The 27,707-nt window shown below is 46.1% G+C and overlaps 1 protein-coding gene across 1 annotated transcript in view; it reads left to right on the forward strand.

The window, feature by feature from the left end:
- Nucleotides 1-8,384: 8,384 nt before the first annotated feature.
- Nucleotides 8,385-27,707, forward strand: part of LOC116955634 (very long chain fatty acid elongase 4-like) — a 32,807-nt gene continuing 13,484 nt past the window's right edge. Inside the window, exons 1-2 of the mRNA XM_032976821.2 lie at nucleotides 8,385-8,545; nucleotides 17,958-18,058. Coding sequence (XP_032832712.1) covers nucleotides 17,992-18,058 — 67 coding nt within the window. The 5' untranslated portion in view covers nucleotides 8,385-8,545; nucleotides 17,958-17,991. The remainder of the gene's footprint in view (nucleotides 8,546-17,957; nucleotides 18,059-27,707) is intronic.

Here is a 27,707-nt window from a genome sequence, read left to right on the forward strand (position 1 = left end):
AAGAACCAGTGGCATCTACATCGACAGAACAAGAAGAACCAGTGGCATCTACATCGACAGAACATGAAGAACCAGTGGCATCTACATCGACAGAACAAGAAGAACCAGTGGCATCTACATCGACAGAACATGAAGAACCAGTGGCATCTACATCGACAGAACATGAAGAACCAGTGGCATCTACATCGACAGAACAAGAAGAACCAGTGGCATCTACATCGACAGAACATGAAGAACCAGTGGCATCTACATCTACAGAACGTAAAGAACAAATGGCATCTACAGAACGTGATGGACCAGTGGCATCTACATCTGCAGAACGTGAAGAACCAGTAGCATCTACATCTGCAGAACGTGAAGAACTAGTATCTACATCTGCAGGACGTGAAGAACCAGTGACATCTACATCTACAGAACGTAAAGAACAAATGGCATGTACATCTGCAGAACATGAAGAACCAGTGGTATCTACATCTGCAGAACATGAAGAACCAGTGGTATCTACATCTGCAGAACGTGAAGAACCAGTGACATCTACATCTGCAGAACACGAAGAACCAGTGGCATCTACATCTGCAGAACATGAAGAACCAGTAGCATCTACATCTGCAGGACGTGAAGAACCAGTTGCATCTACATCTGCAGAACGTGAAGAACCAGTGGCATCTACATCTGCAGGACGTGAAGAACTAGTGGCATCTACATCTGCAGAACGTGAAGAACCAGTGGCATCTACATCTACAGAACGCGAATAACCAGTGGCATATACATCTGCAGAACGTGAATGACCAGTGGTATCTACATTTGCAGAACGTGAAGAACCAGTGACATCTACATCTGTAGAACGTGAAGAACCAGTGGCATCTACATCTGCAGAACATGAAAAACCAGTGGCTTCTACATCTGCAGAACATGAAGAACCAGTGGCATCTACATCTGCAGAACGTGAAGAACCAGTGGCATCTACATCTGCAGAACGTGAAGAACCAGTGGCATCTACATCTGCAGAACGTGAATGATCAGTGGCATCTACATCTGCAGAACGTGAAGAACCAGTGGCATCTACATCTGCAGAACGTGAAGAACCAGTGGCATCTACATCTGCAGAACGTGAAGAACCAGTGGCATCAATATCTGCAGAACGTGAATAACCAGTGGCATCTACATCGACAGAACATGAAGAACCAGTGGTATCTACATCTGCAGAACGTGAAGAACCAGTGACATCTACATCTGCAGAACACGAAGAACCAGTGGCATCTACATCTGCAGAACATGAAGAACCAGTAGCATCTACATCTGCAGGACGTGAAGAACCAGTTGCATCTACATCTGCAGAACGTGAAGAACCAGTGGCATCTACATCTGCAGGACGTGAAGAACTAGTGGCATCTACATCTGCAGAACGTGAAGAACCAGTGGCATCTACATCTGCAGAACATGAAAAACCAGTGGCTTCTACATCTGCAGAACATGAAGAACCAGTGGCATCTACATCTGCAGAACGTGAAGAACCAGTGGCATCTACATCTGCAGAACGTGAAGAACCAGTGGCATCTACATCTGCAGAACGTGAATGATCAGTGGCATCTACATCTGCAGAACGTGAAGAACCAGTGGCATCTACATCTGCAGAACGTGAAGAACCAGTGGCATCTACATCTGCAGAACGTGAAGAACCAGTGGCATCTACATCTGCAGAACGTGAAGAACCAGTGGCATCTACATCTGCAGAACGTGAAGAACCAGTGGCATCAATATCTGCAGAACGTGAATAACCAGTGGCATCTACATCGACAGAACATGAAGAACCAGTGGCATCTACATCTAGAGGAGATGATACAACTTGTAAAGCCATTCCCCCTGATTAGTGCACATGTCGTACAACGCGTTTGGAATCGGCAGGAGTAAAGTTGGACTTACGAACAAATCGACTTACTAACAGACCCCTGGAACCTAACTCGTTCGTAAGTAGAGGAGTGCCTGTACAACCAGTAGTACGTGTACAGTACATGCATATGAAGAGCTTGCAACCCACTGCTGGATGAGTGCCTCCCCAAGTTGTCGGTCACAATGGCGATCAGTCTGTTGTGAAGTGTGGTAGATCGACATCCAGCTGTACATGAATTAACAGAACGCTCGGCACATTCGTCAATAACACTGTGTGGTCTTAAACGTGAAACATACATCATAGGTGTTGTGTTGGTGTACAACATCACACCCATATGGCGAATATGGATCGCGATCCACTGGTGGATGTCGGGAGAAATGAAAACAAACACGAACATTAGCACACAACGCAACAATACAGGATTCATAAGAGGGTTGTTTTGGTTTGATCGCGTAAATATAAATGTGTCGTTAAACCCGCCACCACCCAACACAGCCAATTAGTAAGGTTTGTCACGTAAACAGAACATGCCAATTCTTTACTAATTCACAACATTTACAATCTGAGTACGACGTCTCGCCAGTAATTACAATTAGCATCATCAGGCGATAGCCAGATTTGTGGAGAAATCTTCCTGTTTCAGGATTGGTTACAACTGATGGCAAATAAAAATCCACGACTAAAAATGGTTAAATTAAAGTGATAATTTCTACCAATAGATGGCGTTAGTACTTTACATCTCTAGTACAGTACTCTATACTGTATTAAAGGGTTAAATCCAGATAATTGTTAGTCAAAGCTCTATGATCTGATGGACCGCGGATGCCGTTGAGATCCACCACATTGGATAATAGTTAAATTTCGATTTAAAGCTTTCGTGACTGCAAGGATTCATCTTCTTTGGTTCTTTCGGTAAAGTCACGTAGAATGAGAATAAAATAATAAATTGATAAAATAAAATAACACAATAATATTCTCACGACGTTTCGGCCACAACACAAGCGGCCTTCATCAGATGAAGGGGACGAGACTGTCTGGAGGACAGCGCTGGAGTGAGAAAGCCACGCTGAGATCACGACCTTTAAGCTGTGTGAGAAGAAACAAAGCGCCTTGACAAAGGAATTAGCATATAATTTAGCATTGAAATGGCTGAGTGATTAGCTTGTGACTGGTCACAGAAAAGGCTATGTTAAAGTTGAAGCATACACATCCGCAAAGGCACCCCTTGACAAAGTAATTAGCATAGAATTTAGCATTGAAATAGCTAAGTTAACATCCGCAAAGGCACCCCTTGACAAAGGAATTAGCATAGAATTTAGCAAAGTTGTGTATACTTTAACTTAGCTATTTCAATGCGAAATTCTATGCTAATTCCTTTGTCAAGGGGTGCCTTTGCAGATGTGTATGCTTTAACTTTAACATAACCTTTTCTGTGACCAGTCACAAGCTAATCACTCAGCCATTTCAATGCTAAATTATATGCTAATTCCTTTGTCAAGGCGCTTTGTTTCTTCTCACACAGCTTAAAGGTCGTGATCTCAGCGTGGCTTTCTCACTCCAGCGCTGTCCTCCAGACAGTCTCGTCCCCTTCATCTGATGAAGGCCGCTTGTGTTGTGGCCGAAACGTCGTGAGAATATTATTGTGTTATTTTATTTTATCAATTTATTATTTTATTCTCATTCTACGTGACTTTACCGAAAGAACCAAAGAAGATGGATAATAGTTGGTGTTTTGGCCATCACTGGCATTAACCAATACATAAACCATCACTGGTATAAACCAATGCATTGACCATCACAGGTATACACTAAATGTGTGAATTAGTGATGTGTACAATGAACACAATAGCAAATTTAGATCTGTCTATTTTCACAATCCTCATCGACACAATACGCCGATAAGTAACAGTGCCTCGGCATTCTTTAATGAACGATGCAGCTGTCAGATGTGGAAATATCTATGGCTAAGGATTAGCTGATTCTCTCTGTTGAGTTACTTGATTAATACTTTTAAACAAAATAGAAGGATAACATCCGATTACTTTTGGGAACCAATGACAGCTCTAAATAAGGGCGCCACTGTGGCTATGAGATGTTTACTACCTCGCCTGGTGTACAGGAGGTCGTGGTGTGTGCGTCATCACCACGGTGGCTAGGAGATGTTAACTACCTCGCCTGATATACAGGAGGTCGTGGTGTGTGCGTCTCTCTCATCATCACCACGGTGGCTAGGAGATGTTAACTACCTCGCCTGGTGTACAGGAGGTCGTGGTGTGTGCGTCTCTCTCATCATCATCACGGTGGCTAGGAGATGTTAACTACCTCGCCTGGTATACAGGAGGTCGTGAGTTCTATCCCGACTCTGACGCCTGCTGCATATTTGGAGTTTGTATTTTATCTCTCACTGTAGTCGTGTGGATTTTTCTCCGGGTCCTGCGGTTTTGTCCCTCCACATTTAGAAACATGCGTTTAGAGTATTATTGCTGACATAAATTTCCGCATAAGCCACTAAGTTGGGCTATCATTTCTGGCCAGGTCGCTTCTGAAAAAGAGCTATACAGCTTAGTGGGCTTTACCTGGTAAATTAAAACATTGTTTAGTTTACAACCATTTCAAAAGTCACGGACTGCGAGGTTTCAGTTTGGTGTTTTAACATCTTAACACCTGTTCTGTTGCCAGAAAAAAGGGGGAAAAGTTATTATCATATTTTGATATTGGCAAAGGAGGTCCCATGATGACTGCGATAAAGTTTATTTTAAAAAATCCGCAACCTTAAGACTCTACTGCCGCCTAGCGTCCAAAGGAACGACAGTGAAATTACATTCTTAGTGCCCGACATCACTTGGAGCCGAGATTTAGAGGCGCATTGGGGAACAATTTAATTTGTTATATCACCATTAGCAGACATTCCGAATATTGCCGCCAAGGACATGTGCCGAGGTGATGATATGTTAGTACAAACCCTCTGAAAAGCGTCGCATCAGTCTTATACCTGTCTACTTATACGGTTTACCCGTATTCTTGTAAAGGGAATTGTAGTTTTAAGGTCCATAAGGCCATTTCAATATGGGCAACAATGTTTTGTCTATTTGTTTGTATTTCTCCCTTGTGATGGGACTTTGTAGGATGAACGTTGAGATTTATAAGGGCACGGGGTGACCAATAAGGTCTGAGTTGGTCTGTAATAAAGTAGGGCATAAGGAGTTGATAAGGAGTTGATAAGGGGTTGACAGGTATGCAGCCTTACCTCCTAGGATCGCCACCGTTTCCACTGCAGACCCCAACCATATCAGAGTTTTCAAACAGCACCGGGGCCTGCTATTATCAGAACCGTGCGGTTCACGATAATGAAAGTTAAACACCGGTCCCGGCACTCGGTACGAAGCAATTGCTGGCAGCAGCCGAACGCCTGTGAATGAATACTCCGGGTCAAATCCCGAGAAGGTGGCAACCGCAGTAGGCCCATGGACGTGAATGGGTGAGGTGAGCGAGGTTGGGCGGTATGGGACCGTCCATAAATGACGTCACGCGATTTTGGACGATTTTTGACCCCCCTCCCTCCCTCCCTAGTCACACGGCGTCACAAAAAGTCAGATCCCTCCTCAAATATGACATCACAAAGCTCTGCCCTCCCCCCCAAAACATAAAACATGCTTCAAATCGCTTTAAACAATTGTCATTGTAGTGCGTATTTAATGTGGCGCTGCACTCTGATGTTGTAGGAGAAAACATTTATTAAAAAGTATATTTAATTAAGTAGAAGTGTTGTTTATATTTATTCAAAGTTGCGCATTTTGATGTGACGTCACATTTCTCAAAACCTCCCCCCCTCCCTCGTCACACATCGTCACAAATGTCGGACCCCACCCCCCCTAGGTGCGTGACATCATTTATGGGGTTTGCCACCTTTTCCTTCCAAAGACCAAGCCCTGCCTCGGTCAGCACTTGGGGCCTCTCCCATCAATACTCTGACGGCCTCCCGTGGTATAAGTTCAACACGGGGCCAGATTTCGGTCACCCGCAACGCAGGTGACGCCAATTCCCGTCGGGGGTGGTGTTGCTGGCTGTCGCGCTCAAAAGCGGACAAGTGGCAACAACCTCATACACATTATATATCGGTTCCAGTAACACAGTGGTTGTTGTGGTTGTTGTTGGTGGTGGGGGGAGCGGTGGTGCAGCGGTCAGCGCGATGCCGCGCTACGGAACCCGGCGACCCGGGTTCGATCGCCGCTCACGGCCAACACCGGTGACGATTATCGGAACCGGTCTTGGGCCTCCCCCCGAGGTCGACTCAGCCTCAAATGAGCACCTGGTGTGATGTGTTGGCAACGCCACGAGGGAGACAAAGGCGGCCGGGCGTGGTGCTGGCCACCCACCCCCCCCCCCCTCGTGTGCCACAGTGCCGACCTTCATAGTGTGCTCACTAACAGCACTTGCCCCGACAGTCTGTTAAGGCTACACGGGGGGATCTTTTTGCTTTGTTGTTGTTGCACAAGACTCCAACAAAAATCCATCAGGCAGGCAGCCAGCAACAAGCGGCGACTCAACAACCCACGGGGTTCAAATCGTGGTACGGTCACCGAACATGGAACACGCCCTGGGGGGGGGGGGGGGTGACGTCACCTCCCGCGAGGGTATCCGACGCGCTGGGTGCAGCAGGAGGATGACTTTCACGTGAACCCGCGACAGTGAGTGAGTGATATGAAGAAGACAACAATATGGGGGGTGGGGGGCGTTTTTCTCTTGCTGGCAATAAAACAAGGGGTGCTGAGATATTAAAACACCAAGTAGAAAGTTTAACACGTAGGCTTTCCAAAATACAGGGTTTTTTTGCTTGGGGGGGGGAGGGGTAGATAGCGTAAATATGCCCAAATTCTTTGGTTCTATTCGGTAAAGTCACGTAGGTAAAAAATAAAACAACGAAAATCACGACGTTTCGGCCACAACACAAGTGGCCTTCATCAGGCGAAGGGACCGTGCTGTCATGTAGGTATTTTTTTACCTACGTGACTTTACCGAATAGAACCAAAGAGTATGGATCCTTGCAGTCACGAAAGCTTCAAATCTAGAATATGCCCAGATTGTAAATGTTGTGGTTTGGCTCTCCAACACACAACCGGTGTTGCTGTACTAGTGACGAATTGGCACGTTCTGTTTACGTAACAAATCTTACTAAGTGGCTGTGTCGATCTAACTCCCCCCACCCAAGAAAACCAGCATTATGGATCAAATAGAAACCTTTTAAAAGGAATCAAGTTCGCATGAACCACACACGTTACTTGTGGTTAACACGCAAACAAACATGCTCTGATGATGATGATGATAATAATATATGATGCATACTATTTGGTTCTTTCGGTAAAGTCACGTAGGTGAAAAAATAAAAATAAACAATGTACATTTATTTATTTCTATTTATATATATATTTTTTTTTATTATTTTTTCACCTACGTGACTTTACCGAAAGAACCAAAGAAGATTAATCCTTGCAGTCACGAAAGCTTTAAATCGAAATTTAAAAGAGACAGCAGCTTCCTTTATGGTCAAGGCTCACCACCAGTGGCAGACCGGAAAACGACGATAATAGGCGAACAGTAAAGAATTAATTATACATTATTTGTAATGCTTTAGGCCCGACAGAAATAATTATAAATAATACGTAGGTATACAATTAAATAAATGTTATTTTATTTATACCGACGTGACTTTACCGAAAGAACCAAAGAGTATGGATTCCTGCAGTCACGAAAGCATCACATGTTTAATGATTTATGCCCATATCTAGAGTAATCGGGAGTAGCTTTGCCCCCCCGTATAAGTGATACTGGAAAGGAAATCGACGTTTTTTTTAAACGATCGAATGCCCGATTAATCGGGAACCGACCGATTTCTAAGGCTACACAGCTCGATCCATGCTTGATCCATGCTCGAACACATAGCCGAAAGAACGAAAGAAGATAGCCGTGATATTTAGAAGATATATTTAAAACTCATTCCTGTCCCGTCGAATCTGACGATTTGTGGATCGCACCATCATTTATAATCCATTCTGTCAGTCCTAAAAAAACGTTAAACATATTTTATTATTTATTCTGTCGGGCATAAATCACTAAACATAATTTATCATTCATTCTATCGGGCCTAAAACATTACACAAATGTGTAATTCATTCTGTCGGGCGTAAAGCATTAACACAAATTTAGAATTAATTCGGTCGGGCCTAAAGCATTACACACAATGTATCACTCTGTCGGGCCTAAATCAGTAAACATAATTTATAATTAATTTTGTCGTGCCTAAATCATTAACATAATTTATTACTCATTCTCTCGCGGATTCATTGTAGTCTCTGGTTCCAGCGCGCCTATTGGTTGGAGCGGCGGCGCACGCGCCGTAGGGGGGCGGCGGGGGTCGGGCGCGTCTGGACCAATGGGGACGCGCGGCCGTGCGCGTGCGGGCTGCGGAGTATAAAAGGCTCCGGCGTCCCGCCCCGTGCCGGACGGAGCTCTCAGTCTGGGGGTCGCGGGAGCTGTATCTAGCAGGTAACAGCAGCAGCAAGCAACAGCAGCAAGCAGCAGCAAGCAACAGCAAGCAGCAGCAAGCAACAGCAAGCAGCAGCAAGCCAACAAGGCAGCGACGGAATTATATTCCAGGTATGCGGAAAGGTGTCTGTGAAACAACGAGGTCAAATATGTAACGCAAACATATTTTACGAAAATAATTACGTAATTTTATTTTTGTGTGTTAAAGTCAAACGCATTTTGACTTCGTTGTGCGTTCGTCTAAATGAATGGGTGTTGCATGGGAGGCTGTGTATGTGCGCGCGTTGTATGTATGTAGCGGGGAGCGGTGGTGTAGCGGTTAGCGCTACGCTGCACTACGACACCTGGCGACCCGGGTTCGATTCAGGCTAACGGCCAACACCAGTGACGATTATCTGAACCGGTCCTGGGGCCTCCCCTAGGTCGACTCGGCCTCAAAATGAGTACAAAGGCGGCCGGGCGTGGTGTTGGCCATCCCCCACCCCCTCGTGTGCAGTGCCGGGGCCTTCATAGGTACACTCGCTTACGGCACTTGCCCCCACAGTCTGTTACAGGCTCTACGAGAGGTGTCTTTGGGTTTGTGTGTGTGTATATATTGGACCTCTTTCGCACCGTACCCTGGGGGGGTGGGTGCTGCATTCATTCATTCGCTGCAGTGAACGGTGACCTCGCCGCTGACTCGTGCCCGGAAGCGCCGTCACAATCTCAGAAGGTCCACCAGGCGCCGGCTCCCGTCGTCATCATCGAGCATTCGTGAATTATATACATTCACGATTGTGGGGATAATTAAAAAAACTAAAAATGTGCAGCCCGTGGCGGTCATGTTTGGTGTGTTGAGTGGCATAGGAGGGCACACTGTATACAGTACATCACGAGCCACTGATGTTGGCCGTGGCCGGGAATTGAACTGTGGGGTTAGCCGGCTTTGGTGGCTGAGCAGTGCAGTATACAATTACCGTAATTTAACAGTCTATAAATACTATACTGCAATGTGCAGTCTATAAAGACTGTACTGCAACAATGTACAGTCTATAAATACTATACTGCAATGTACAGTCTAACAGTCATTAATACTACTGCCATGTGCAGTCTATAAAGACTGTACTGCAACAATGTGCAGTCTATAATAATAATAGGGTTTTTCCCCTTTTTCAACAAAACTGAAACCTTTTTACAAGGATTCATGTCTGCAATAACCACAATACCTGCAGTCAAAATGCAAACAAAAAACATACTATGATAATATATGCATTGTCCTTGAAACTGATTGGTCCACACCAAGGGGGGACGGCTTTCTTTTGAGCCTCGACCCAATTGGTGCTCGACCAGTTGACCCCAAAAGACTACGTCAACAACGTGCAGTCTATAAAGACTGTACGTCAACAACGTGCAGTCTATAAAGACTGTACGTCAACATCGTGCAGTCTATAAAGACTGTACGTCAACATCGTGCAGTCTATAAAGACTGTACGTCAACATCGTGCAGTCTATAAAGACTGTACGTCAACATCGTGCAGTCTATAAAGACTGTACGTCAACATCGTGCAGTCTATAAAGACTGTACGTCAACATCGTGCAGTCTATAAAGACTGTACGTCAACATCGTGCAGTCTATAAAGACTGTACGTCAACAACGTGTAGTCTATAAAGACTGTACTGCCATGTGCAGTCTATAAAGACTGTACTGCCATGTGCAGTCTATAAAGACTGTACGTCAACGTGCAGTCTATAAATACTGCACATGGCAGTAGTCTATAAAGACTGTACTGCCATGTGCAGTCTATAAAGACTGCACATGGCAGTACAGTCTATAAAGACTACGTCAACAACGTGCAGTCTATAAAGACTATACTGCCATATGCAGTCTATAAAGACTGCACATGGCAGTACAGTCTATAAAGACTACGTCAACAACGTACAGTCTATAAAGACTGCACATGGCAGTACAGTCTATAAAGACTACGTCAACAACGTACAGTCTATAAAGACTGCACATGGCAGTACAGTCTATATAGACTGTACGTCAACAACGTGCAGTGTTTCGCCTTGCTCGATCATCGTTGCCGAATGTAGTCCAACCAGTTATCCGACAAATGGAACAAAATATTCGAGTGTCCATTTCGTTATTTAACCCTTTAATTATCCACGTTTCTCAACTATCAAATATCAATAATGTCACGTACGGCACGATGTTTTGATATTTACCCAATGTATTTTAGATTTCCGGCAATATCGAATTACACTAACTTATTGACAACCGTGTATCATAATTATCGAAGCAATACATTAATTTAAAAAAATAAACGCATCCTCAATTCTCGACAGCATGAAAGTATAAAATCAAGAGATTATTTTAAAAAAACATGTTCAGTCACCGAACGTGTATGATAAATATTACAATGTTGTGGATGTTCCCACTGATGTCTGCTTTGACTAGCCCCCGCCCTTCCCCCAGATGTCCCAACGTTGGTCTCGACAAGGATTGCCTCCAGGCTGGTGGACACAGAGACCCTTCCCGTGCCGCTTTCTAGTTCACGACCGCGCTGAATTATTTTGGCGTGGTTCTTAATGTCATACCTGCCACAACCCCCTTATATAGTGCCCTCCCTACCTCATTACAGACCAATTCGGACCTTATTGGTCAGCCCCGTGCCCCTTGTAAATCTCAACGTTCATCTTTACAAAGTCCCATCACAAGAGAGAAACACAAACAAATAGACACAACATTTTGGTTGTTGCCCGTATTGAAACGGCTGTGCGCCGTATAAACCTGAACTCAATTCCCCTGTGCAACAATACGGGTTAAAGCCTGTGCCGCATTATCCTCGTAGCAAAAGTAGCTACTGGTGTAGCTATTACATATGTAGTAGCTACTACATATGTAGTAGCTACTACATATGTAGCAGCTACTACATATGATGCTACGGTCCCCGCACTTTCAAGGGCCCCGCGCTAAATGCTTTCAAGCTATCAATTCCGGTTCAGTGCACTTGCTCTATTACTGTAGTACTATACTGCCTAAAGCTTTTATGAACGACTGGTTGTTTAAGGTTGGCGATTTGTCGTATTATCTGGCTGTATAGAAAATGAAGAAAAACAATTACTTTACTATGCAAGTAAACCATTTGTGTTTTAATATTTGTGGGTTTTTCAAATTTAGGGCCCCATTATAACATATGCTACAGGCCCTGCGCTAGCTTAATCCGTCACTGGGTAAACCGTGTTTAGTGTAGTGTATAGTGTAGTGTAGAGTGGAGTGTTTAGTGCAGTGTATAGTAGTGTATTCATTCCTGTCAACCCCTTATCAGTGCCTACCTTATTTCAGACCGGTTCAGACCTTATTGGTTTCCCCCGTTTCCCTTATACATCTCAAGGTTCATCCTACAAAGTCCCATCACAAGGGAGAAACTAACAAATAGACAATATTTTTTTTTGCCCGTATTGAAATGGATGTAGGCCGTATGGACCTGAACTCCACTTCCCTGTACAATACGGCTAAACCTTATGGGTTGACGAGTATGTAATGTTTTTTTTTTTAAATACACGTTTTTTAAATAATCGAGGTATACATTCATAACGTTTATGAAACATTGTTGAAAATTAAATATAAAAATATATCTGACTACAGATATGCCGTTAGTAATGGCTCAGAATGGACAACGTTTTCCCTTTACCATGTCGTTGAATGGAATACACATTCAAATCTTTTTGTGGGAGGAAAAAAAATGGTATTACGCTATTTGATTGACCAAAAACTTTACTGTGCGATTTGGGCAAGAAATAATCGCGTTAATGACTGCAGTTGTCCACTCATCACTTGGCAGTGTCACTGTAAGTGGATGACTGCATGTGTTCTGTAATTTGTAAATCAATGTTATTTTTTTAACTAGCGCGAGCTTATTTAACGAATGCAAGGTTACGAGGAAGAATAGATTTTTGGGTCCGATCGCTGCGTGAGTAAAATGCCAATAACGTGCGTCGTGCCCCCTCCCTCCACCTGACGCAGCCAAAGAAGGTTGTCACGTGATGAACACACGTGTGCCCGTTGGATTCTGACTCGAGCTGCATGAACACCGGTGCACGTTGGAGAGCAAGCCACATACCCCTTTTAAGAAGTGTTGCGAAACGTCGTACTCAGATTGTAAATGTTGTGGCTTTGCTCTACAACACACTACTGGAATTGCTGTACTACTAATAAATTGGTATGTTCCGTTTACGTGACAAACCTTACTAATTGGCTGTGGCGGGTTTAACAACACATTTTTATTTATGCGATTGAACCCAAAATCCTGCATTATGGAAGTGTTATGTTCACGTTACAACTTTATTTCACTGGTCTTATCGGATGGAGGAGGGGTGTACAACAAAACGTTTTTACTGCCCAGTGAACCTGACCCAAATTAAAAAAAACATAAATTATAATTATGAATCGTTACATGGGTCACGAAAGCCTGCGTGGTTAAATTTTAACACGCGCTTTAAACCTGTGGGTTGAGCAAAATGTTTTTCCCCCCATCTCGTAGTTAGATCGGCACGTTTGTCATGAGGAATGGGATGCGGGTCCCTTTTTATGGTTCAGTGACCCCGAAAGTCCAGTGCAGCAGCAAAGCAGTAGCGCTCTTGTTCTCGCTGTGTTGCACATGAGTTTTCTAGCCGAGGATTGAGGAAATGCACCACGGAGATGAACTTTAAAACGAGGACTGTTTAAAATCGGTTGTTCGTTTTTGCATTACCGGTAATCGCATGAAATACAAAACCCCGGTAAAGACTGCTAACTGGTGTGCCGCACATGTACAAATATCTAGCTATATATATGCACACGCATGTTTTTTGTTATTGAAAGACAAAGGCGTCTCGCTTTTGGTGTGATGGTTTTGCAAATTGGACTTGCAAAGCAGAATGCGCCTTCGATCTTCCCCCACCTCTGCCACCCCAGTAGTCTTATCGGCAGGTCATTGTGTGGAGGGGTAAAGTGTTAGTATTCCCATCCCTGTCAGCCTAGAAGAGTTGGTCTGAATACTGTGGAGAGTTCTTTCTAGTGGATACAATTTCTTAAGCAGAGACATGAGTATTTAATTTGGCAATAGGTGTGTAAGCAGGATGAAATATGTGGTAGGTAGGAACAGCTACATTGTACAGCCCTTTTGTTCAATCCATGGCTGGACGAGGGTCTCTCCACGACTTACAGATCGCAGGGGTTATTTAGTCCATACTTCACCACGCTGGTCAGTGCGGGTCAGAACGGGCCATACAAACGTATAACAATGCAATGCCCGGTCCACAACTCCGAAGGAGACTTCGCAGTGATATGCACTCCGCTGCTCCTGGCGCGGTTGTCTGGCTTGACCACCTGAATGTGAAATTGTCGTCGTTGCTCTGCATCTACATCAGCTATTCGAAAGAAGAGGAAGAGGGCGAATGGTATAAACTCGAGTGCATGGAAGTGCAGGTCAGTACCACAATGGGTTTTGCCGCACTGCCCTTTGCCGCCCACCGTATTGCCCCACAGCAGCCTATGACAACCTGCAGCATGATGGGGTAAGTAAATGGACACACGGGGAGAAGGCCAATAAAGTATGAAGGTACACAAGTACGCTAGAAAGTATTTGGAAGGTGGGTAGAACGATAGACTATTAAACGGGGCGAGCACCCGTGCTGGTGTAATGCCTCGGGTAGCTGAAGTAGTGGTTGAATTCAAATGAAGTCTAAAGTGACTGTTGGTCGTGGGATATAAGCAAAAGAAAAACCGAATCTTCATCAATTAATGCCGCCTTTTATCATTAACACAGAGCAGGCTGCTGTTTCGGTAAATGGTCCTTGTTCAGAGCAGACGGCAGACAGAATTTTGAATTCTAACGAGAATCGCACTTTACACACCATAGGGCACTGAAAATGTCAAAGAAAGTTGGTACGTTAATGGTTCTTCTGAGGAAAAAGAATAGTAACAATGAAGAAACCCTTCCAAAAAGGTCGGCCAGTAATTGATGAAATAAAAAAAATATGTTAAAATTGCAAAACTACATCATGCTGTGCTGACTTAGCAGGATACTGATTTAAAGGACATGGTGCTGACTTGGTGAGCAGCAGGATATTGAATTAGAGGTCATTGCACTGACAATAAGTGCAAGGCACAGACTTACAGGGCATGCTGTGGACTTGAGGCATGGCTCTGATTTAAAGGGCATGGTGCCAGGTTGGAAAGTATGGCGCTTGCTGAGAGAAGCATAACGGTTGCTTAGAGACGTGTGGTGTGTGCGCTGCGCATACATTTACGACACCTTTCATTGGGCTTTTTATACACAACCCATCTTAATAGTCATTGTGTAACGATCTGCTGCATGTGTGTGGAAGCGTCGCGAGACGCCGCGTCGCGATACACTCAACCAACGGTGGGGAACCGACAGATGCAACCCATGGCTTAATTCAACACAGCCCACCACCACCGCATAATCGTCATAACCCCCGTACCTTCAATTAGCACGGTTGGCATACATATATACATGAATACGTTATGCCAGCCAGCCCACAAAACGACACTTATCCGTCACTGGCAAGCTTTCTAGCCGCACGAATTGGGTTTGAGAGAGGAATATATACTCCCCGGCGAGAACACTGTCTTTCGAATTCACTTCACAGGGATGAAGCGCACTGTGCTGTGAATCCGGCGACCTGATTTCTATTCCTGGCGACGGATAACATAAGCGGTGTGTGAACGATATCCTAATCGGTCCTTGCCCCTCCCCTTCACTAACGCGCAATGACCAGTGTGGCGAAGTACGGTCATCAACCTTCATCGAGGAGTGGACTGACAAAATCCTCTAGATTACATACATTGCAGACGCTTCAGAATTGACCAAGGGCGTTTGTCAAAGTGTGGGGCCCCTCCCAAAGGGGAGGGTGTTTTGAAAGTTCCGAAAAGAAAATGTTTCTCACCCCCCCCCCCCTGGAGTACACGGACGGGCACCCGCTGCCGTCGGCGGCGTTGTCGCAACTCGAGGGGATTCAAGCGGCCGCTGGCGAGGTGGCGAGGTTGTTTGGGGATAACGTAATCTCGCCACTGTGCCCGCACCACTGAGATCCCGCAATCAAATACAGGTTTAAATTTAAATCGGCTTCTCAAGCTTGGTGAGTTCATTGTCGCTGCCTGGTTGGTCACCAAGAAAAACTCGGTTAAAGTAAAATTTGAGTTTGGACAATTTGGCGTAATCCGACTCGGAATTACAAGCTTTGTTTTCATAAAATAATAATAGGGGGTTTCCCCTTTTTTCTGGCAACAAAACTGAAACCTTTTTGCAAGGATTCATGTCTGCATTAACCACAATACCTGCAGTCAAAATGCAAACAAAAAACACTGATAATATATGCATTGTCCTTGAAACTGATAGGTCCACACCAAGGGACGGCTTTCTTTTGAGCCTCGACCCAATTGGTGCTCGACCAGATGACGCCAAAAGGCGTAATTTCAGTGAGCAGCGGATACGTTTTTTTGTTAGGTCGCGTAAATATAATTGAGTCGCTAAACCCACCAACGCAGTTTAATGACGCATTTATATTTACTTGATCTAACCCAAAAAAACCTGATAGAATAATATTGTTTACGAAAGCCTACATGTAATAACAAACTTTGTTTCGTTAGTCATTGAATTGGCATTCTCTGCAGAGAATATACAAGAGCTGTGCCTCTCGGGTGCGTAATGTACGTTTCCTCAGTAACCCCTCCCCCACATTGTGCAAGAGTGCAGAAGGGTGGTCACCACATCTACGCCTCTAGATAAGGAACAAAAGAGGTAGACTTCTCCACAAATCTGGCTGTCGCCTGATGAAGCTAGTTTCAATTACTGGCAAAACGTTGTACCCGGTTTGTAAATGTTGTGGCTTGGCTCTCCAACACACCGGTGTGCTGTACTAGTGACGAATTGGCATCTTCTGTTTACGTGACAACCCTTATTAGTTGGCTGTGTCAGGTGGTAGTGGTGGGTTTTAACGACACATTTAGATATTTACACGATCTAACCCAAAAACCTGTTATAGTCCTGGGATAGTCTCGGACACAAGGTGGTCCGCTGCTCACTGAAATAATTATGTTCCCAGCCATGGCTAACACATGCGACGAGTGACACCTGAACCGGTCATGGACCTCCCTCCTCCTTCACCAACCCGCACTGACCAGAGTGGTGAAATATGGTCAAACAGCACCCATATCCAACAGGATGGGGAGGCCTTCATCCAGCAAGCAGGGATGTAACATTAATTCTCAGTTTATCAAATGAATGCTTTCGTAACAATTACAAATCGCTACTATATTAATACTGTGACTGCAAGTCCACTTCTTTCATAGTTGCTATGATAAATACTACGGTGTGGCGAAGTATGGTCAAGCATCCTCCATGACCGGCGCATCGTGAGGTGGTCATCATCCAGCAGTGGATTAATATAGCTGTCCATGTCAAGTTTGTTTTAGTGTAAATCGTTTGCAAGATTGACATCGGGTCACAAATTCACGGAAGCAACAAGTAAAGTACCGCAATGAAGCCAATGGCAATCGGAGCAAAAAACATTTGCGTCCTATGAGCGATCAGCAATATTGCACACAAATGCAAATCGATGTTAGATTATAAATTCCCCCATAGCGTAAAAATCAGCTCGGGCAGATGAAGTACAATTACTGTAAGTTGCAGAAACATGAAACAAAAATGAGGGTGATTATATTATCATAATCAGAAAATGTATTAATACTGGAGGAATCTGATGAGCTATAAAACTCTTTCACATATGTCGGGGCAGGGCAAAGTTACAACAGCGAACAATACAAAAACGCAATAGCAGTACAAAGTATCGGAATGGTGATAAAGTCACTAAAAATATAAATGAAGTATATAAGCACAAATTTGAAAATGCTAATAGACAAGGATGTATGTATGTACAGTGGTACATTTGTCTCCTGACCAAAGTGTATGGGCATCAACTTGCTGTGTACATGGTCTGTGCGTTTGGTAAATGATGCCTGATGGGTGTCCCACCCCTCACCTGGAGAACGTTGCCAGGGCCTCTTGTCGCCTCTCAATTATTTACAGCTCGCCCCTCTCATGCGCGGGATGCAGCGATAGTGTCCTGTGCGCGCACACTCTGACAAAGATCCACCGTATAGCCTTAACGGACTGTTGGGGGAAAGTGCTGAAGGCGAGCTCCAATGAAGGCCGGAACGGCACACGAGGGGGTGGGTGGCCAGTAACCACACAGGCTGGCTTTTTCTCCCCAGTGGTGATGTTTATGCACCCATACCAGGTCATCGTTTGAGGCCGAGACAACCTAGGGGACCCCCAGGACCGGTTCAGATAACCGTCACTGATGTTGGCCGTGAGCGGCAATCAAACTCGGGTCACCGGGTTCGTAGCGCAGTGCGCTACCGCTACACCTACCACACACACCCGCGTACACAAACGCACCACTGTTGCCTCCTGTCGTGACCTGCTTGGGCGTATTGTGTGCTTGCGTGTATCGTTTGCATGTTCATGCGTTTAAGGGCATCTCTGGCGGTCGCGACGACAGAAGAAGTCATGGAGCTCGTGGGGGATCATCTCAAAGGCGCCGTGGCGTTCTACGAGTGGACTCTAACCTTCGCAGGTGCGTGCTTCTGTTGTCTCAGCTCTTTGCGCGAGCCGGGTTTTTTTTGCTTGGTGACCGGTCTCCCGGAAATGCCCCCAGTCTCGTCCGATTATAGATGAACCCAAAGCAGGGGTCGAGCCTGGATGCTGGTGTGTGTGTGGGTGTTGTGACTCGTGTGCACGGAAACGGGCTGCTGTTAGGCTGCTGCTGCTGGGCAGGTGTGTGTGGGCGTCGGAGAATATTGTGGCGAAATTCGTCGTTGTAGAGTGGCGAGATGTTGACTACCTCGCCTGGTATACAAGAGGTTAATGGGTTCAATCCCGACCCTGACGCCTGTATTGCATGTTCTCCCCGTGGTCCCGTGGATTTTTCTCCAAGTCCTCCAATTTTTGCCTCTACATTTAGAATCAACATGCGTTCAGAGTATTTGGCTGCCATAAATTTCCATACGATTAGCAAGTTTGCTGGGCGATCATTTGTGACCAGGTCGCTTCTGAAAAAGAGCTTGGTCGGCCTTACCCGGTTAAACATTTTTTTTTAGTTGTCTCCTCCCCCCGCCTTCAACCCGCGCCGACCAGCGCAATGACATAAGGTCAAATGGCCCTGCACGACCCACACGGCGCATCCAGGCTCTCTCGTCCAGCAGTGGGGTTGACGAGGGGGCGCTGTGCCTCGTGTGCCCGGGTTACATCGTGCGAGTTTGTGGCTTTCCTTACCACTTGCTTGGTTCGGTTCTCGCCTGTGTGTGGCGATGTGAGTGGGGGAGCGGTAGTGTAGCGGTTAGCGCCCTGCACTACGAACCCGGCGTCCCGAGTTAGATTCACTCTCACAGCGCAACACTAGTGATAGCGATTATCTGATCCCGTCCTGGGCCTCCCCTAGGTCGACTCGGCCTCGAATGAGTACCTGGTGCAGTGTGTAAGAACATCGCTACTAGAGAGGGCAGCTGGGCGTGGTGCTGGCCACCCCCCACCCCCTTCGTAAGCCATGCCGTCCTTCATAGGTGCTACTCGCTAACAGCACCTCCCCCAACAGTCTGTCAAGGCTATTCGGGGGATCTTTGTCTTTGGGTGTCGTATCACCCGTGCAAAGTTTCTGCCTGACAACGCTTCACTCAGTGGTGCGGGGGGGGGGGAACTTTCCCTAGCATTTGCAAGCGCAGTACATCCTGGCAAAAAAATTTGAACTCATTGCAAACGTGTCAGCATTTTTAAGGACTTTAAAGTTAATCTTGGGTTGTGACGTTAGACACCTTGTGACCTACTTTGGTCAAATTCGTGATGAGGTTTGTTTCACGCAATTGCTTTGATATCGACGTCGCGAAGGTGGTTAAAGTAAAAGGTTGCGGCCCTGCGATAGCTTGCCTATGCCACTGCTGGTGCAACGTCCCCTCCACCAAAGTGAGCTCCATAGGGCATCTGCAGTGTTGCTGTATCATTCGAGTGATGTCGGGGGTACCACAATAATGCTCTCTCCAAAAATAACTTGATGGAGGGACACTGGGGAATCGATTTTTGGCAGAGCAGGAATTGGCGAAATGGTGAAATAAAAACTGCAAGGGCAGGTTTGAGTGCTCATTAAATTGGATGCCAAAAATGGACATGCCAAACGTGTCGAGTAATAATAAAGAGCACACGAAAAATATTTGAGATGCTTATTCTTGGTTCTTTCGGTAAAGTCACGTAGAAGGGAAGCAATAAAATAATTTAAATATATATAAAGCAATAGAATTCTCACGACGTTTCGACTGCAATACAAGCAATCATCATCAGGTGTGAAAACCACAGCAAGAAAATTTGAAAAATGTGGCGTTTTTTACGTTTTTTATTATTTTATTGTTTCCCTTCTACGTGACTTTACCGAAAGAACCAAGAATATGGTGAACAAAGTCTAAATGCGTGATGTTGAATCTAAATGTGGAGGGGAAAAACCGGAGGACCCGGGGAAAAATCCACGCTATCACGGGGGAGTGGCAGAGACATGCAAATCCAAATATACAGCGGGCGTAAGTGTCGGTATTGAACCCACGACCTCCTGTGTATACCAGGCGAGGGAGTTAACATCTCCTAGCTACCGTGATGATGAGAGAGACACGCGCAAACTCCAAATATACAGCAGGCGTCAGTGTCGGTATTGAACTCACGACCTCCTCCATACCAGGCGAGGGAGTTAACATCGCCACTGTTACGCCACCCAGGTCAGCAGAATATTGGCTGTACGAGCATATGCTGGCTTCTGGCACAGCGTGGACATTGTACCACAGCACATGGTGATCTCTCACAGGGAAGTAAATGCAGACCTGTCAGCAACCCCTTATCAGTGCCTGCCTTATTATAATAGTAAGTCAAGGGTCGTATATACTGACCCAGTAGCATATCTTGCAAACTAGAGGCAATCAACAATTTTAAGCATCATTTTCATTCTCAGTGACCCAGAATTAGTCAAGTTGGACTACATTTATTTTGGAAGCATTTTGGCTGTAGACCAGTGTTACGGACCAATTCAGACCTCATTGGTCACCCCGTGCCCTTATGAATGTCAACGTTCGTCATTTCCATCACAAGGGAGAAACACAAACATATAGACACATTTTCCCCCGTATTGAAACGGCTGTATTCATTACGGACCTGAAAACTCAATTTCCCTGTATAAGAATACGGGTAAACGGAATGGGTTGACTGGTATGTAAATGCAGGCGGTCCCCACTTTTCCGACGCAGCGCGTTCCTGGCAAACCACCGCAGTAAATGGAATCGTCGCAAACCGGAGCCAGAATCGGAAATCAGAATATTTATTTCGCAGCTGTCCAGTAGGGGCGGGTAAGAACGTCACAACAACAAACAGTACAAATACACAATAGGAGTGCAAAGTACAAGAAAGGTCAACAAATAAACCAAATTTTGATTTAAAGCTTTCGTGACTGCAGGGATTCATATTCTTGGTTATTTCGGTAAAGTCACCACGTAGAAGGGAAACAATAAAATAATAAAAATATAAAACAATAAAATTCTCACGACGTTTCGACTGCAATACAAGAAATCATCATCAGGTGTGACTCTTAGATCCAACTGGTTTTCACACCTGATGATGATTGCTTGTGTTGCAGTTGAAACGTCGTGATAATTTTATTGTTTTATATTTTTATTGTTTCCCTTCTACGTGACTTTACCGAAAGAACCAAGAATATGAATCCCTGTAGTCACGAAAGCTTTAAATCAAAATTTGAGGTGCTTGCTAAGAGACGGAAAGAAGCAGCACCATGGACCCGAGAACGCAATCAAATGAGGTCCATTATATCCACGGTTAGGAAGGGTGTATAAAAAATCTTGGAGCAAGATACCCGCACTTCCGATTGGCACGGTTGGCTACGTACGGTGCGGAAGAAGTTCAGTGTACGTACACCGCGCTGGACGCAATTCTGACTGATGGCTGAGACGGATGACGGACGGAGTGGAACGCGTCCGAGAGGAGAATGTCCACCGTGGAGATTGATCCGCCACTCTCTGGGCGTGCGTCTTCTTGTGCTCGCAGCCTTTCTCCTTCGACACAACATGCCCCCACCTATAGCCACCTGGTCTGAGATAAGATGCCACCACTCTGGTACACTTTCTTGGCCTTCACTTCTGACCCTCTCCAGTCTTGTGGTCCCTGTGTGGATCCGTTCTTATTATTCCCACGGTGCAAAACCTTTGTTCCAGTCCCTGGATCTAAGAGTCATAACAGTCACACACACGTCCGATTAGCACGGTGGGCTACGTACTGTGGGAAATAAGTTCAACGTGCATACACCCGTTTGTCAATACTGGTCCTATTACATTCTCCTAGTGAGTTGGTGTGTGGTGTGCCCATTTTATTATTATTATTTCGTTCAAGTTTCGACAGCTGCGGGGCTTTGCCTGCGCTTGCCTGTTTTAATATGCTCGTGACATTGTTGTTGACCGGGCATGCACTTGTGCACCCGTAATCTTGCGTGCAACAAGGTGTGTGACTTTCACTGAGAATGGTCCGAGGGAGGCTTCCCAGGCGGACGTTTGTATGCTGAAGTGGAACCGCGTGCTTTGTGCGCGCCCCGGCCGTGCAGTGACCTTGGGTTTCAAGCTGTCGTGAAACCTATGGAATGTAATCGATTTGTATTGTTTGCACGGCACACCACTTGGAACACAGAAAGTATGCATCGTTATTGCATAAAGCAAACTGATGTGCACTGATAAACAATAAGCTCTCAATCACTTCATCGTCCTTTCAACCAGTTGACAAGTCCACTACCGATGTATAGCCCCAATGGGATACGAGCATAGAGCTGCGCTGACGAAGTGTAAAGCGAGAATGGGGAAATTGCGCGTTGCCTGCATGCGCTCGTTTCAGATGTCTTCTCCGCGCTCTACGTGTTCACACCTCGACTAACTACGAGCTGGGCCAAACCAGTTCATCACGGCGATTTACCCGGTTTGGGATTGGGCCCTCCCCCAGGCCAACTGCTTTAAATGAGTACCTGGTGCGGGGTGTAAACATGATGACTCGGTAGACAAAGGTGCGGTGTTAACCACGCCACCCCCCAGTGCGCTCCCTGACTGCACTTGGTCCCAACAAGAGGAAACGATGGCTAAAGGGGGAAACGATCTTTCTCTTTGTGTATGCGAGCACGGGGTAGCGGTGGTGTAGTGTTTCCTTGCAGCACTATGGACAACGTCGTTTAGTCGTTTAGCCAGTGCCATGAATCCTGTGCCTAAGTCGACTCGGTCTTAAACGAGCTGCTGGTGCGGTTTTCGTTTTTTGGCGTCCGCAGTGGTGGAGATGAACGGCGGGTGACCAGACGTGTCGTCTGTCGCACCCCACCGCCCCCTTGTGTGTGTACATACAGTGAGGGGAAAAAGTATTTGATTCCCTGCTGATTTTGTACGTTTGCCCACTGACAAAGAAATGATCAGTCTATAATTTTAATGGTAGGTTTATTTGAACAGTGAGAGACAGAATAACAACAAAATAATTCAGAAAAACGCATGTCAAAAATGTTATAAATTGATTTGCATTTTAATGAGGGAAATAAGTATTTGACCCCTCTGCAAAACATGACTTAGTACTTGGTGGCAAAACCCTTGTTGGCAATCAGAGGTCAGATGTTTCTTGTAGTTGGCCACCAGGTTTGCACACATCTCAGGAGGGATTTTGTCCCACTCCTCTTTGCAGATCTTCTCCAAGTCATTAAGGTTTCGAGGCTGACGTTTGGCAACTCGAACCTTCAGCTCCCTCCACAGGTTTTCTATGGAATTAAGGTCTGGAGACTGGTTAGGCTACTCCAGGACCTTAATGTGCTTCTTCTTGAGCCACTCCTTTGTTGCCTTGGCCGTGTGTTTTGGGTCATTGTCATGCTGGAATACCCATCCACGACCCATTTTCAATGTCCTGGCTGAGGGAAGGAGGTTCTCACCCAAGATTTGACGGTACATGGCCCAGTCCATCGTCCCTTTGATGCGGTGAAGTTGTCCTGTCCTCTTAGAAGAAAAACACCCCCAAAGCATAATGTTCCACTTCCATGTTTGACGGTGGGGATTGTGTCCTTGGGGTCATAGACAGCATTCCTCCTCCTCCAAACACTGTGAGTTTGATGCCAAAGAGCTCCATTTTGGTCTCATCTGACCACAACGCTTTCACCCAGTTGTCCTCTGAAACATTCAGATGTTCTTTGGCAAAACTTCAGACGGACATGTATATGTGCTTTCTTGAGCAGGGGGACCTTGCGGGCGCTGCAGGATTTCAGTCCTTCACGGCTTAGTGTTTTACCAATTGTTTTCTTGACAAGATCCTCCCATGTAGTTCTGGGCTGATTCCTCACCGTTCTCATAATCATTGCAACTACACGAGGTGAGATCTTGCATGGAGCCCCAGGCTGAGGGAGATTGACAGTTCTTTTGTGTTTCTTCCATTTGCGAATAATCGCACCAACTGTTGTCACCTTCTCACCAAGCTGCTTGGCAATGGTCTTGTAGCCCATTCCAGCCTTGTGTAGGTCTACAATCTTGTCCCTGACATCCTTGGAGAGCTCTTTGGTCTTGGCCATGGTGGAGAGTTGGAATCTGATTGATTGATTGCTTCTGTGGACAGGTGTCTTTTATACAGGTAACAAGCTGAGATTAGGAGCACTCCCTTTAAGAGTGTGCTCCTAATCTCAGCTCGTTACCTGTATAAAAGACACCTGGAAGCCAGAAATCTCTGTTTAAGAGGGGGTCAAATACTTATTTCCCTCATTAAAATGCAAATCAATTTATAACATTTCGATTTAAAGCTTTCCTGACTGCAAGGATTCATCTTCTTTGGTTCTTTCGGTAAGTCACGTAGAATGAGAATATTGTTATTTTATTTTATCAATTTATTATTTTATTCTCATTCTACGTGACTTTACCGAAAGAACCAAAGAAGATCAATTTATAACATTTTTGACATGCGTTTTTCTGGATTTTTGTTGTTGTTAATGTCTCTCACTGTTCAAATAAACCTACCATTAAAATTATAGACTGATAATTTCTTTATCAGTGGGCAAACGTACAAAATCAGCAGGGGATCAAATACTTTTTTCCCTCACTGTGCGTACATACATACGTTGAAATTCTTTCGCACCGTACGTAGCCAACAGCGCTAATCGGAGGTGCCGTTCGTGTCTCGGGGCAAGGGCTGCTCATCCGCTTTGTCCCGAGGCTAAACCGAGAATCTCTGTGTAAATATCAACCCTTGGTGGGGGGACAAAATAGTCGCCTCTACAAGCCCATCGTGAGGCAGGTTGCGGGGAACCCGCCACCCACCCCCTTCGTTTCACAGAGCCGGTGCACGTGCTCGCCCGAGGCCAAGCCCCTTTAGAAGCGGCCCGCGAGCGACGTTGGTTGGCCAGCGTCTTTTCGCAGAACTAATCGGGTGCTCGGTGTGAACGTTTCGGACCGAGCGACGTTGCGTTTACCTAACCTGAGATTGAAAGCGTTTATTGCATTAGCACTGTCAGCCTATAACGGAGGCACCGCTAATCCGTGAGAACCTGTCGAGATTTTGATGAAAGGGTGGCCCAAACGCACGCTGGAAGGCGGCGCCGAATCCGCGTGTACGAGTTTAATTTTCTTGTTTGCGATGAACACTGATGACGTTAATGAAACCGCCGGCATCACCGAGGGAAGACTGCGACTTTGCCTTTTGTGCCAACTGAGTCCAAGGAGCCATTTGCTAATCAAGAGGGAACACGGGGCAAGTGCATGAGCGGATTTCGCTGCCCCTAAGTCCGCCGGGCTGTAATGGGGACACAGATTAACCCGATCTCGCACTGTCGAGTGTCGCCAGCTTTTGAGACGACGGTGGGTAACGGGGGCTGCCCCCCCCCCCCCCCCCGAGTTGTGCAATCTCCGTGTATGCGTGCACCGTCCTGTGCCAGGGGTTTGCCACCTGCGGCTCCGGAGCCACAGAATTGGCAGAGGTCAAGGGAACCTTTTTGTCTTTACCGAGGGCCAGCTTGGGGACTATCAAACACCTTTTCGTGGTGGGCCACGCATAAACACAGACCTTCATAATTTCCGGTGGAAGTGACAGTGTGACACGACACGTTACAAACACCAAAGCTGCCAGGTCCAAAAACGTTGCCCTCTGCTACCCGATTTTAGTATGGCTTGGATGTTCGCAGCGATGGATAAATATTGTTTTGCGGGCTTTTATTGTCAAAAGTCTTGGACCTCGGTGTGGTCACGGGCCAGACTGTGAATAGAGTCACGGGCCTTGTCTGGCCCCCCATGTACCATAGGAGGTTCCTCACCCCCTACCCTACAGTGGGATTCGGACTGGGGTTGGAATACGTTGATCCACCAACCCTTGCCTCCTCCACTGCGCTATGGTGTCAGAGGAAAGTGCCACCAGTTGGCTGCTTTAATTCCGACGATTTTCGTCATTTCCCATACTTGGAGCTCTTTAAGTTCCCAGTAATGACATTGACGTGTTCCATTGATTTTTTTTTCCCCCGAACGTTATGATATCATTTTCCCCTCCCCGGCGCTCTCTCCACTGGCAACCAACGCTGTCTACCGAAGCTTCCCCCCCCCCCCCCGTTAACCCATGCTTCTTCAGCTGGAGCTCGCATTGCCTAGACGACCTCTTCCACCAGCTAGCTGTGCTGTCGACTCCCTTCCCCCAGGCTCCAGGCTCAAGACCTTGGCATTGTTTTTCTATGTCCATGACTGGACCACCTCTTTCTCTAACATAACAATGAAAACAAAGATTCTCCACCATAGCATGAACAGACTGTTTGGGGAAAGTGCTGTTTGGGAGTACCTATGAAGGCCATCTCCCGAGTGGCGATGTTTTTACGCACCGCACCAGGTACTCATTTGATGCGGAGTCGACCTAGGGGATGCCCAAAATCGGTTCAGATAATCGTCACTGATGTTGGCTGTGAGCAGGAATCGAACTCTGGTCGCCAGGTTCGTTTCTCCAGCATCTTGATGTGGTTGCATTCCTCCATGCTATATTATTCCACGTTGCATTGTATTATATTATGGTCGTATACCGTCAACTCCCACTGATTTCATGACCAGGTTGACACTCTACTTAAAGGAAGACGCAGCCCAAAAAAGCAAATTGTTCTTTGAAGATCTTGTAAACTCCTAAGCCTCGTGTCCCGGACAGCCCGACGGTCCTATTAATGAGAAAAAATACTTGAAAGTTTGGGTCGCGTGCTGCATCATTCACACTTTAGTGATGTAATTGCATTGACGTGCTATAGCATATGGGAGTGATGTCACTAGAGTACATTTTAAACGGTGTCCGTTGCTTTAATACAAATTTTCACCTAGTTTACCAGATTTTTGTGCTGACAGCATCCATGGCATGAGACGCAATCCATTCGGATCCCTTGTACAGCAATGCAACTCTCCAAAAAAAACCCTTTTACGATGGATAAAATTGATCGTGAAAGCCTACACGTTTAAACCCAACTCTTCCTGTCATAGAACGGCCCATGGAAGAGGTTATCACAGAGCCACTTCTGAAAATCCTTTGGGTGACCTCTGGTGCACGCATCACTCTGTCTGCTCTACCGTGGAAAATTAAAAAGTTCGTCGCACGTCAGACAAATTAAGTGCCGATCCAAATTTAATGCAATGGGTTTTTTTTGTGTGCGTGTAGTCATTGGTGACCGGGCTGAGACCGTCAACTCGCTACGCTCGACACTGCTTTAATTGCAGGCGGCTGTCTGTTTGACGTGAGCCCAGGGATCTGGCGGTGCCAGCCCAGCGCTCCGACCTCCTGAGCCACCAGGGCCACCTCGATTTTGAAAGTGCTCATAGAGTTGCGGTCACGCACTCCGTCGTTCCCACCTTTTGATTGCCGTGTTTGCGACGTACCGGAGCGACACGGCTTGCGGATTTTTCCATCGAGCGGCGTACCGTCACCTTGAAAAGTAGCCGGCAATCAAATTGGGGCAATCTCTCTGCAGGATTTCAATTGGGGTCTGCGAGTAAATTTAGTGGCATGGCCCGCGAGCAGCTGGGTGGCACAATTAATGTGGAACACGAAGGCGGTGAATGGCGCGAACCGGTCTTGCCGTGAACGCGCCCCGGGTAAGGTTACCCGCCCCGGCTGAAAGCGATCCCGCGGTGGTGACGACACGCTGGTCCCTCGGTGGTTACTGTACGACGCTGTGC

The sequence above is a fragment of the Petromyzon marinus genome, chromosome 60 (assembly GCF_048934315.1).
Source record: "Petromyzon marinus isolate PM22_M1 ecotype Great Lakes invasive population chromosome 60, UKy_Petmar_22M1.pri1.0, whole genome shotgun sequence".
Classification (NCBI taxonomy): Eukaryota; Metazoa; Chordata; class Hyperoartia; order Petromyzontiformes; family Petromyzontidae; genus Petromyzon; species Petromyzon marinus.